Source organism: Crocuta crocuta, unplaced genomic scaffold (assembly GCF_008692635.1).
Source record: "Crocuta crocuta isolate KB4526 unplaced genomic scaffold, BGI_CrCroc_1.0 scaffold393, whole genome shotgun sequence".
Lineage (NCBI taxonomy): Eukaryota > Metazoa > Chordata > Mammalia > Carnivora > Hyaenidae > Crocuta > Crocuta crocuta.
In genome coordinates, this window is record NW_027530889.1 from 36,531 (window position 1) to 50,171 (window position 13,641).

The following is a 13,641-nucleotide window of genomic DNA, read 5'->3' on the forward strand; positions in this document are numbered from 1 at the left end:
TCTGTCTTATTTGCTGACCTGTTCGAAAATGTCTATAGCTTTCTAAACTTTATATGTATTTTAGCCTTTTTCCCCTTCTTTATATTGTATATTCTCAACTTGGGGTAGTGATGGTATGGTATTTCATTATTTAAAAATGCATGTTTAATTATTTTATATTTGGAAAACAAAATTACAGAAAGAGTGATAAAAACCAGAAGATACATATAAAGAATACAATAACCTTAATAAAGGATATTAGTATATCCTGCTAAGGGGTATGTGTGTCCCCAGTTTTTATATTTACCAAAAGGGGATACACATTTTAAAAAGTTTAGAATCACTGAACTGGGACTGGTATTTTAGGTAAGGTGATTTAACCACTTGATAGTAATAAAGAACGCATACTGGGGCGCCTGGGTGGCTTAGTCGGTTAAGCGTCCGACTTCGGCTCAGGTCATGATCTCACGGTTCGTGGGTTCGAGCCCCGCGNCTGTTTCATTTACCATCTTCTTTGGCAAATACAAACCATATGGAATTAATATAACATGTCCCCTTCTACGTATTGGTGGTCTTGAAGTGTCACAGTATACAATAAAACTAATATAAAGAAAATTAGGAATTCTTTTTTTTTTTTTTTTTTTAATTTTAATGTTTATTTATCCTTGAGAGAGTGAGAGAGACAGAGAATGAGCCGGGAAGGAGCAGAGTGAGAGAGGGACGCAGAATCTGAAACAGGCTCCAGCCCAGCAGAGGTGCCAGAGAATGAGCAGGGAAGGAGCAGAGTGAGAGAGGGACACAGAATCTGAAACAGGCTCCAGGCTCTGAGCTGTCAGCACAGAGCCCGACATGGGGCTCGAACCCACGAACCGTGAGATCATGACCTGAGCCGAAGTCGGACGCTCAACCGACTGAGCCACCCAGGTGCCCCGAAAGCTAGGAATTCTAAAAGAAATTAGTCAGAGATGGCAACGATCTGCCTTAACTTGGGTCTAATATAAAAAATCTATATAAAATCAAATATTTCCTGAATTTAAATCAGGTAATTAACTAAAAGCTAGCAATAGCTTTTCTGACTTAGCAACTTTATTTACATATACAAAAAGGCAAAACTGAAAACAACTACTGAATTTCTTCTAGGATGAAATTATTAAAGTTAAAGGGAATGAGGAGAACATAGGCTCAGTGAAACACAGGGAAGTGCTTATAGATAGAAGCAGATTTTCAGCTAGAATTCTAGGTCTTCTGAATGTTAAAATATCTTTCTACCACACAATGCTGTCCCACTTGGCCTACACACAGATAATTCCTAAAGAATAAGAGATTGTATTGCCTAAATACCTATCTTTACATGTAGGTGTCTCTGTAATGGAATAATTAAAATCTATAAAACTTACTTTAACTTATTTACAATAGTACTTAAAATCATAGTGTTCTAAAATTTAAAAGTGAATTAAAAAACAAGGAAAACAAAATTCCCCATTCTTTAAATACTTAAGAGAGAATATGGACATAAAAAATTGGAAAGCTTCTTATAATCTTTATCTGTAGATATCAATACAGAATCAAAGATAAGGACAGTAGGTATATAAAGACTAGTAAAAGGTCATTTGTGAAACAGTGTTATAACTATTTCTCTAATAAAAAATATTTTATAAGCTCTATGTGTATAAATGTAGTCCTAATGTGTTTTTTATAAACAGGTATGTGATAATGGGGAAGGATGAACTGTTTTCATTTAATATTATTTTCATGTAATATTTCATTCAATATTAGAATTCTATTTTCAGGGATAAAAACTATCTTCTAAGATAATCCCAATTTATTAGGTGAACTTAATAATGTAAATATTTACTGAAGGTCCCTTTAAAAGAGGAGAGTAATATTTTTCTTTTATGAATCTAAAATTAAGTTTAACATAAATATGAATTTCAAGCATACACTATAGAACTAATGGCATTCAATATGGTCTAAATCTGAAGCTTACCTTTCAATACTTTCTCATCCAATGTCCACAGCAGCTGCAGATTGCCAGCTCCCTTTCCATGAGATGCCCCAACTGTCAAACAATGGAGGTTTTATAACCTCATAGGGATTACTACAAAAAGAAGCTGGTCTATGGTCACAAGATAAATCTTTTATTATATTATGCAGTTTTATAAGTTTTTGAATATGATACATAAATAACCTAAGGAACCATATGGGAAAAGAAACTTAAAAAAAACTTACAAAACTACACAATATTATAAAATGAAAAACTGAGTCTATGTGTGTGAAATGAGTGGGGAGGGAAACTTACCTTTCAACTAAAGAACGATTCCATTCTGCTGCAGTAATCGGGGATGGGTATAACAGTACCAGCATAGTGCTGGCTGGGGTGCTGCAAGGACAGGGAGTTGGCAATCTACTGATGCTGAAGACATTGGACACCTAAAAGAAGAAAAAAAGGAAAACAAATAAATTCCAGGTTCCTTACATGTCTCATCACCACGGATTTATTTCACACATTTAAATAAATTTAGATGCTTTGAATGTTAAACTTAGGTGAAAGTAACTTGTTTACACAAATCATCCTATCACTTATATAGATTTTCTTATAACATTATACATAAACAAAACAGCTATTGACAGCTATATGAAGAAAAAAATAAAATCATAAATAAATATACAAAGAATGTTTTTATAAATTGAGAAGGTACTACAGTGTTAAGAACAGTAAAAAAACAAGATGTATATAACAAAAGCATCAATGCTATTTTTCTATACACTTTTACTTATAAATGTTAGATCACAGAAACTGGATCATATGACAAAATATATTTTGTTATAGGCTTGGCTCTTGTCACATAAATTGTGACAAGACATTGGAAAAGGGATTAAATAACAATATGTTGAACTTTTCAAATACAATGAAAATAACTTCGAGAAAAGCCAAACAGATCTGTACACAAAGATGTCTCATTTAAAATCATCAGCAATATCTGAAGGTAGCTTGTAAATAATTTCAACTCATGTATAAAAACACAGCACAAATCAAATTAACTATAATTAAGTATACTAATAAACCAATTATTTTACATTCTCCTTAGTCTAAATAATATTAAATGAAAAGGTAGTATTTACTTTTTTTTTCTCCTTAGATGCAAAATATTTTTTTTAATTGAGAGAAATATGTCTTCTAGATTTTCGGAACACACGATGAATATAATTTAACTCCTGATGACTTGGGTCATCATTATAAACAAGTTATTGTTGGGGCGCCTGAGTGGCTTAGTCGGTTAAGCGTCCGACTTTCGCTTAGGTCATGATCTCGTGGTTCGTGGGTTCGAGCCCCGCGTCGGGCTCTGTGCTGACTGCCAGCTCAGAGCCTGGAGCCTATTTCAGAGTCTGTATCTCCCTCTCTTTCTGACCCTCCCCTGCTCACGCTGTCTCTCTCTCTCCTAGAAATAAATAAAAATATTTTAAAAAAAATAAAAAAAATAAACAAGTTATTGTTATATTTTAATACAATGACTCTCAGGGACTGTTCAAATTTCTCTATAATCTATATTTCTACATTTAATGATTATTGACTATATTTTTGGACTAACAAGACATACATTTATAGGTTTTTCTAATTGCTCGTTAATGTTTCATGCTACTGTCAATAAACCTGCCTTAAATTGCTCTTGTTCTAATTAACAGCACCTACTACAACTTGTTAGCATCACATCTTCAGTTTAATATGTATTTACAGGTAAGCCTTTTCCTATATTAAAAAAAAAATTTAATTCCAGTGTAGCTAACATACTTTATATTAGTTTCAGGTATATAATATAGTGGTTCAACAGTTCCATATATTACTCAGGTGCTCATCAAGAGAACTGTACTCTTAATCCCCTTCACCTATTTCACCCATCCTCAACTACCTCTCCCTCTGGTAACCATCTGTTTAATCTCCTATAGTTAAGGGTCTGTTTTTTGGTCTCTTTTGTGGACTCTACACTCTCTATGCAGGCTCATTTCAACTCTCTGCAGATTCTGAGTTGATCTTTCTTTACTATATAATGCATCATTTTTTTCTTTTCCTATAGTCTGGTAAAATAGTAGGGAAGTTATATTACTGTTCAATCCTCTCATTTTTTAAAATATATTTTTACCAATTCACAAAATGTATTAAACTATTCTATGTTTAAATATTAGGGTCTTTCCAAAGATTTCAATATGTTCTGTAATATAAAAAGCTGTAATGATGTGGAATTATGGGGAGAGGGTACCTTAAGCACCCCAAGGATTTCAATTCAATTTTCCACAACTTTTGTCAGTGGAACGTAGTCACTATTAAATAGATAATACAAATTTAGTTGGTGCTTTGAAAATTATTTGGCATATAAGTGTTAGTTATATTTGTGTGTGATGTCTTAATTCAGAAGGGTTTAAGCCACACTATGAACCTCTAGCTATAGAAGAATCTGTCACTTAGTTCAAATCTTCCTTTGAAGATCACTTCAATTACCTGCCTGATGTAAAAATACAAAATAATCCTTTTCTCTTTTAACTGCAACTTTCTTTGTTTTCAAATAATTGTTTTTATGAAAGTTTGCCTAATGGGATTCAAACTATGCCAAACTGTAATTAAGTAGAAACGGTGAGCACTATTAACAAGGGTTAAAATCCAGTTCTTAGTTGAGTAGCTATTAAATGTCAAAAAATACCCAAAGAACAAGATTTATGATAGATATAAACGTGGATAATGCATTCTTAGATAATTCAGTGACTAACTGATTAAAGCTTTGTTCTACCAATCAAATATTGCTCTGGTTCATATTTCCTGTCATCTAGCTTTCTTTTCTATTATTTTGAGCATGTCAGTTACCATTTGATTGTTCATGTAACACATAGGTTATCTATCCCTCCACCATATTCCCAAAGGAAGTAAGCAAGTGGAGTATTTGGTGACTTCTGAATTAACACTGCTTGAAAAGAAAAGATTAAGTCTTTTATAAAAGGACAGAAGCTAGCTCAACTGACCTTGATTAAAATTAAAAATTTGTCCTGAGGGTTGGGAATAAAATCCTAAACTCTGTAAGCGAATTCTTTAAGGATAAGGACTATGTTTTAATCTCTGGACCCCTACCAAGTTCCTGGTAGTATGTATAGCACACAGAGGACACTGAGGAAATACTTGTCTTAGGAATAATACTTGAACCTGTAACGAAGATAGGTAAAAAAAAACTTATTTTATCTGTTGGGCAGGCCTTCCAAAAGGTTGTTTTATTTTTTTCAAAAACAGTTATTTATTTATTTTGAGAAAGAGCAAACGCACATATGAGTGGGGCAGAGGGAGAAAGAAAATCCCAAGCAGGCTCCATGCTTTCAGTGCAGAGCCTGATAGGAGGATTGATCTCAAGAATCGTGAGATCATACTCACGCCAGTCAGAGTGGCTAAAATGAGCAAATCAGAGAACTCTAGATGCTGGCGAGGATGTGGAGNGTGAGATCATAGCCTGAGCCAAAATCAAGAGTTGGATGCTTAACTAATTGAGCCACCCAAGCATCCCAGAAGGCCATTTTAATATTTTAAAAGCTTTAAGTATGACTATTTAAAGATGTGATTCCTCCCACCCACAGCTGAAATAGTTTTGTTTTGTTAATGAATACTTTACCAGAAAATCTAGAATAAGAAAATGATATCTATAATGATGTAGTTGTAAAAATGTAAGTATAACTAATTTTCAGGATAATTTAGAGATTATTGCAACCATATCTACAGGAAAATCCATTAAATAAAGTTATTTAAGGCATATTCAGGACTCTGAAGGTATCTAGTATTCTTTACACTCTAGTAAAATAGATTATGCACTCTCAACAGCTGGCTATAAAATAATTGTGATTTGATGCCTCACTATGAGCACATGGATGTAGAATAGAGAGAGGGGGGAAAAAATCCCATAATCCTTCATTATAAAAATTTCTGTTACAGTTGTTAGAAAGTGAAATTAAGGTATAATAAGGCTTTGCCTTATATTAAGGCTATACTATATGCAATTAAGATTTTGGGTTCCATATAAAGTCACATAAGTTTTAAACATAATTTGACTATTTTTAATTTATCCTTTTCTATTCCTTACTATATCTTCACTTTTTAGGAATATATTACAGCATCTTTCTAAAAATGAATAAAGAAAATACATATACAATCATGTTATTTGTAATTTCTTCATTTCCTATACAAAGGAAGGTAAAGGTAAATGGTCAACATACTTGAAAGAGGTCATAAATCATAATAAATTGAAAACAGTTGGATATGAAGCTAAGGTCAAGAATCTTTTTAAACTATCTGATGGAACTATAAAGGGTAAATGTTAATACTAATGTTCGCAAGTTTCACCAAATATGAGTCTGAATTATAAGTATATGATCTAATAAAAGTACTCTCAATTATGGGAGCAAGTGTATGATTCCAGTGATTTCCACCTAACTTTCAAAACATCAACTTGTTTTCTATCTATAAATTGGCAGCAGCAAGAGAATAGGGTCCTTAGCAAATGCAGATTTATGCTATCATTTTGCAATTTCCACACAACTGACATTTGAGGCCAGATCATTTTTTATTACAGGAGATTATCATGTGCATTATAGGATCATTATAATGTAGGATATTTAGATTTTTTTTAACATTTATTTATTTTTGAGAAACAGAGTGTGAACAGGGGAAGGCAGAGAGAGAAAGAGGGAGACACAGAATCTGAAGTAGGCTTCAGGCTCTGAGCTGTTAGCCCAGAGCTCCAAGGGGGGCTCAAACTCAAGAACTGCGAGATCATGACCTCCGCTAAAGGCAGCCGCTCAACTGACTGAGCCACCCAGGTGCCCCAGTATAACGTAGGATATTTTTAGCAGCATCAAAGACCTCTCTCCATTAAGCACCAGTACCAACTCTTCAACAACTAAAAATGTCTTCAGACATTGCCAAAAGTCTCCCAGGTGGGGGAGAGGAATCATCGCTGATTGATAACCAGTGGCTTATACAGAACTCTGTATAAAAAAATGGGGTGTCACCATCTCTGATCAAAGCTTCTAATTTCTCTAATGTTTGGTCTTGCTAATGTGCAGGCAAGGCAAGAAAATATTATTATATGATGAGTTTAAATTATCTTAAGAACATCATAAAGATTAATTTTATTCATTACATGAAACTCCTTTCCAATTCTTTTTTAAAAAATGTTTTATTTTATTTTTTAAAATATTTTTATTTATTTCTAGGAGAGAGAGAGAGAGAGACAGCGTGAGCAGGGGAGGGTCAGAGAGAGAGGGAGACACAGAATCCGAAGCAGGCACCAGGCTCTAAGCTGGCTGTCAGCACAGAGCCGGTAGCGGGGCTCAAACCCACAAACCATGAGATCATGACCTAAGCGAAAGTCGGACGCTTAACCGACTGAGCCACCCAGGCGCCCCTCCTTTCCAATTCTTAACATGTCTTTTCATAAATTATAATCATTAGTCACATATCATTTAGAAAATTTAACATTTCATAAATTATTTCCATTTGGCAACGATCTACAAATATTTTATTACTAGCTTTATGATACACCACTGTGTTAATATTGTTTGGTTAGACATCTCTCTACTGTTAGATATACAGGCTTTTCCATATTTCTACTATTAGAGGTAGTCTGCTCAATGCACTATTGTGTAAATTGCTTTTGGAGATGGGGCATGAAATGGGGAAAGTAAAAGTTAGATTCCAAACAGGATTATACGCTCAAATAGCAAGTCAGTTTTATAGCTTTTCTTATATACTGATTATGATGTTTAAGTGTTGAATTACCTAATTACTAAATGATGTATTAGAAAAGAAAAAAAAGTTTGTATTTTAAATTTTAGTTTCTCTATATTGATAAGGCTATCATTCACCATTATATAATCCAGACAAAGTTTCTTTTCTTTAAAAAAAAAAGTTGTTTTTTTTTTTGCCAAATTGATCAATTCTTCCTTATATCCAATTTCTATATGGATCTTTCTGTATTAAAGAAAAAGAGATTGAAACCTCTTTGAAAATCTAAATTATAATCTAAAACATAAGGAAATTAGGCAGATGAGAATAAAACAAAGTCGCATGAAAAATGTGAAATATAACCACTTCTGATATCCTCCTGGCAAAATTTTCCAATTGTGACTATTCAGAAAGCAATACTGTCTAGTATATTTCAAATACAATAGGATCAGGCAAATTTATCAAATCTTAGCTCTATCATTCTGGAAAACTAATACATTTCCTCGATTTAAAAAGGAATGTTCAGGGTGCCTGGGTGGCTCAGTAGGTTAAGTGTCTCACTTTGGCTCAGGTCATCATCTCATAGTTCATGGGTTTGAGCCCCTCGTTGGGCTCTGTGCTGACAACTCAGAGCCTGAGGCCCGCTTTGGATTCTGTGTCTCCCTCTCTCTCTGACCTTCCCCTGCTCACACTGTCTCTCTTTCTCTCTCAGAAATAAATAAAACATTAAAAAAAAAAAGATATTTTCTGAGGTGCCTGGATGGCTCAGTTGGTTGAGCGTCTGACTGCTGGTTTTGGCTCAGGTCATGATCTCATGGTTTGTGGGTTCGAGCCCTGTGTGCATCAGGCTCTGCACTGACAGCATGAAGCCTGCTTGGGATTCTCTCTCTTCCTCTCTCTCTGCCCCTTCCCTGCTCTCCCTCTCTCTCAAAATAAATAAGCACTTAAAAATAAGATAAAAAGATAATTTCCAAAGAATTAGACAAAATGTAAATTTTATCTCTTGACTAAAAACACAAAATAAAAATAAAATGTTATGATTTTCTCCTTTAGCTCACTGAAGAATCCTATGATCCAAACAATAATGAGAAAGACAAAATTTAAAAACTGTCAAACTATATACTTCTATTTCTCTCAACCAGATGTCTCACTTTAAACAAATCTCAGGTGAATAATTAGGTATAACACTGCAGGATCTAAAGGATGTTGAACCTGGCTTCCAAAATTGAAGTAATGGTATCAAGTGTGCTAAAACAAACTCAAGAAAATGAAAGCATTTCTTCTCCTTACATTATTAACTATAAATGGAATTAGCTGTCTTACAAGAATGAGTAAATGATCTAGATTTTTAAAAGATTCTAAAGATTCCAATATTTTGCTCAATGACAAAACGTCTAATATATTAAGAAAGCTTTTATAATGGAATGTTGACATGGGGTGAGAAATGGGATAAACCTTCCTTACTGCTTTGGTAGGAAAAACTATCCGGAAAGGCTCTGCAGAGAAGAAATCCTCTAAAGAGTAAGATGTTTGTATGAATCCATATTAAATCCTCTATCACATAAATATTTATATCTTTAAAAATGACATTTATGACAAATAAATGCCTACATGGAATAAATCCTCTTTGTTACTGGAGCCATTATTATAGATATAAAAGCTGATGAGTAACAGAATTGTTTTGACTCTAAATACTACTTTAGTTTTGACAGTGATATCTTCTTATGAAGATCAAAATTAATACTCTATTTATCTGGCAATAGTGAAGGAAGCCCACAGGCAAGGATCAGTCAAAATGGCTACCACCATCACCAAGTTCATGCATTTCTCATTGTTAAGAAAGTCTCTCAGGTCCTTACTACAAGTCTAATTCTCATAAATATTGTGACTTCCTTTGTAATTCACAGTACATTAGTTAAGACAAGTATGTGGACAAACACAAAAAACAATAGGTTGACAAAGATAACAAAACCAAAAATACAAACACCTTCAAATAATATAACATAAAGCTCTTTTGGTAAATATTTAATGAGAGTTATTGATATCAATATACTGTTAGGGTATCAGTATAATTATGTATATTCATAATGGTCCATGAGTCATCAAAAAAGTGTTAAAATTTTGTTGAATATAGTACAAAGAGGCAGGGAAGTTTCTCATTAAATGATTAAAATAAGAATTAAAAAGAACGGAAGGGAGGAATTTAGTCCTAAAGTTCAGGTTTCAGTTACCTAGAAAATTGAGTTAAGTGAAACATCTTATTTCCAAATGATGCCAGACAAATAAACTGGTATTTAATATTAACATAAACATTCAATAAGGTTAGTTCTTCCAACTAACATCTACCATATTCAATATTAGCTTCTATAAAAAATAAGGAATGACAGATAATAATATGTAAACTTTTACAGTCAATTGTTACTTTTATGCTGTGTGGCCATTTCATATGAAAACAACCTTTTAGGCAGTTTAAAGGGAAATACCTCTTTTGTTAGTAATCTCAATAAGATCATCCCTACCAAGTACAGTCCCAAGGATTTCTATTTCTTTAAGAGCAGAAAACATATTTTAAAACTAATATGCAAATACTAGGAGTCACAGACAAGTTAAAAATTTAGAGCCAAAAAGTTTAAAAATTAAACCCTGTGTGTAACCTTAAACTTTCTGATGAACACGGCTCCAAAGACTAGTGTCAGATATTTGTAATCTATATTTTCTTTTACCCTTCTATTTCTTCCTGTAAATGAAGGCAATATGCATATACCTCCTATACTAATGGAAGTGAGGTGGATGGCTTTACAGAAAACTCTAGGATGCTTACAGAAGTCTTTTTCTCTTACAATGCATGCTGTAAGTACATAAATCAGTTATGCATAGAACTATTCATTGAAAACAAATCAAACTCTAATTTATGATATGGGAACAAGTTAAGAGGCATACATTATGTTTAACCATAGCGTAAAAAAATTAGCAAATTTATTTAACAGAATTCTATTCAGACTCATGAAGAACAGACAACTCACTAAAAATAAACAACTCCTCCAAAAACTATAGATAACATCCTGATTAAAAGAGTGTTCTTTCCCATTAAAGAATTAGTCTTTTATGAGCATATAACATCAAATATATTAACTTTGCCGAGAAAATATTTTAATACAAATGATGTTTGAAAAATACTTTGTAGAAGTAAATTTTAAAAAAATCCCTGGTGCATCAAGTAACTACCCATATACCAAAGTGTGTATGTGTACATACACACACACACACACACACACACACACACACACACACGAACACATTAGACCCTAATAAGGGTCTAAACCATTTTAATAGAAATATTTCTAAAAATAACACAATTTTCTGCATTCTCAGATTGTATACTGAACATAATGTTTTCTTGTTGATTAACAGCTATCACTATGAACATTATTCTATCTCTTAGATTCTATCAATATTCTCAGAGGTATCACTTCAAACTTCTGAAATGCTTATGGCTGTTTTATGCCTCTGTTAAGTAACCTCAGAGGGTTGTACTTTAATGGCACTTAAGTCTTTCCTTCAGAGTGCTACCAATGTTTTTTTCTGAACAGCATATAAAATGACTACTACAAAACTGCTGATATGAAGCTTGAGGTATGTATCACTATCCTTAGTTTATACATAATTCTAGATTAACAGGTTCTGAGCAAAGACCTAAATGTGGCTTTGTGGCATTACTAAGTCATAAAGCAAAGGTATTTTAAAAATAATGATTGATTTTCTTCAATGCTTAAAGCCTTCACCATTTATTTACTGGTGTATAATTGTGTTTCAAATCTGTAATATCACTAAACTATACATGCCAGTTATGCAAGTATCACTGATTTACTAAATAACATAAATGAGTATTTTACCAAGTGTTGAGTGAATATTTTCTTTATATTCTATTCTCTCAAGAAATATAAAAAATGAAGGTAAAATTGTGAATTTAGAATATATACTTAAAGTTTAAAAAAAACTTTAACTGATAAAAGTGTTTTAAAGGTGTTTTAAAAGAATACTGGTAAGCACATATCAAAAACATCTGGGGCAGGATTAAACAATTTATTTATATATAATTTATGTGACAGTTAATTAAAATTTTTGTTAATTAGGAATAAACTTCCATTAAAAGCATATAATTATTAATTAAGAATATCTGCAAGGTAAGCATTACCCAAAAAACTACCAGTCAGCAAACAACCAACTAGTATATTGGGAAATATCTAAAACTATACCTGATAGAAACCAGGCAAACAAAATTTAATTTGCTTGTCCTGGTACCATTTCTGTCTATGAAAAATGAAAACTAGAACACACAGGAGAAATAAAAGGAACAATGTTTCTATTTTTCATTGCAAACTTTTATGTAACCAGAAGAACAAGATTAAAAAAGAAAGCTTTAGAAAAAAGCAGGAATAAATTTTAATGCTAATAATAACAGAACTTTTGGATCAACACCTACCGATTTTTTTCTATTGTTTTCCAGATCTTTGAGTTCATTCTCGATTTTTGTGATTAATTCCCTGAGTTCATCAAGATTAGTGCAAATAAGCTAAAATAAAACACAAAAACACAGCTTGATAAAACACCCAAAATGTGGTAACAGAAGTTGATTTAACATATACTAAATTCACAATTATTTGTATTTGTAATAGTAAAATGCAAAGAAAGTCCCACAGTTTATATTTTAAAAGATATTACTTGTTATAATGTATGAACTTCAGGCTTAGTATAAAAATAGCTGAAATTTCAACATTGGTGGTTTCATACCACACCCCTCTGTTCTCAGCTTCCTTTATGATCCAGGTATTTTCTTAACATTATCAACTGTCAGCCCAGAATGACAAAGATCTGGAAACTCACCCTATAATTCACTGGTTACTCAATCACCTTTAAGAAATGCTTCATCAGGCAGTATCCTAGTTGATGAATAAATGCACCACTGGAGAACTGTCATTATACCTTTGCTATAGTTTGCTAACTATATGATTAAACTAATTTTATTATTGTTGGGACTGCTAAGAAAGAAGGATTTCCTTCCTTGAATATATATATTACGTATATTCAAAGAATTAATATATATATATATATATATATATTCAAAGAAGTAATGAATTACTTACAATGAAATTAAGTATACATTCTTTTTTTTTTAAGTCCACATTCTTAATATGATCTTGTAGTCTTTAATAAAACCATCTCCATAGATAGCATCTATTTCCTTTTATAATTATGTGATTCATTTTACTTCACCTTGGTAATGTTGACAAATGGCCAAAATAATTGGTTTTTAGTTATGAATAATCAAACTAGTTTGGCTTAACTACTGAAGTTTCAAACAGTGAAGTGTCTGGGTCGCCGGGGTGGCTCAGTCAGTTTAAGCGTCCAACTTCGGCTCAGGTCATGATCTCATGGTTAGTGAGTTCAAACCCTGTGTTGGGCTCTGTTCTGATGGCTTGGAACCTGGAGCCTGCTTAAGATTCTGTGTCTCCCTCTCTCTCTGCTCCTCCCCTGCTCATACTTTGCACCTTTCTCTCTCTCTCAAAAATAAACATTAAAAAAAAATCCAGTGAAGTGTCAACAACAAAAATATTAATAACTACATTTTAGTTCTTGTAAAAGTATACTGAGTTTTGTCCCAAATATTTAACCTTTTCCCTAAAATAATTTAAGCCCATATTTTAAAAAATCTATTATGAAAAATAAATGTTTTCAAAACAAAACTGCAACCACATAAAGAGGAAAAGTTTCAGATTAATGAAAATCTTGTATTGTTTATACTGCATGATAATTTTTTAATAAACTACTAAAGCTATTAATTCACCATAAGTTTTTATCAGCCCATGTTTGATACATTCATTAATTTCTGTGTAAGGATATTGTTTTCC

The 13,641-nt window shown here is 32.5% G+C and overlaps 1 protein-coding gene across 3 annotated transcripts in view; it reads right to left on the reverse strand.

Annotated features, from left to right (window-relative positions):
* Positions 1-13,641, reverse strand: part of BRD10 (bromodomain containing 10) — a 116,332-nt gene that overhangs the window by 23,192 nt on the left and 79,499 nt on the right. For 2 of the 3 annotated variants that reach the window (XM_077769655.1, XM_077769652.1), the window contains one exon: positions 12,216-12,305. The exons of the other annotated variant lie outside the window; for it this stretch is intronic. In XM_077769655.1, coding sequence (XP_077625781.1) covers positions 12,216-12,305 — 90 coding nt within the window. The remainder of the gene's footprint in view (positions 1-12,215; positions 12,306-13,641) is intronic. 3 annotated transcript variants of the gene reach the window in all.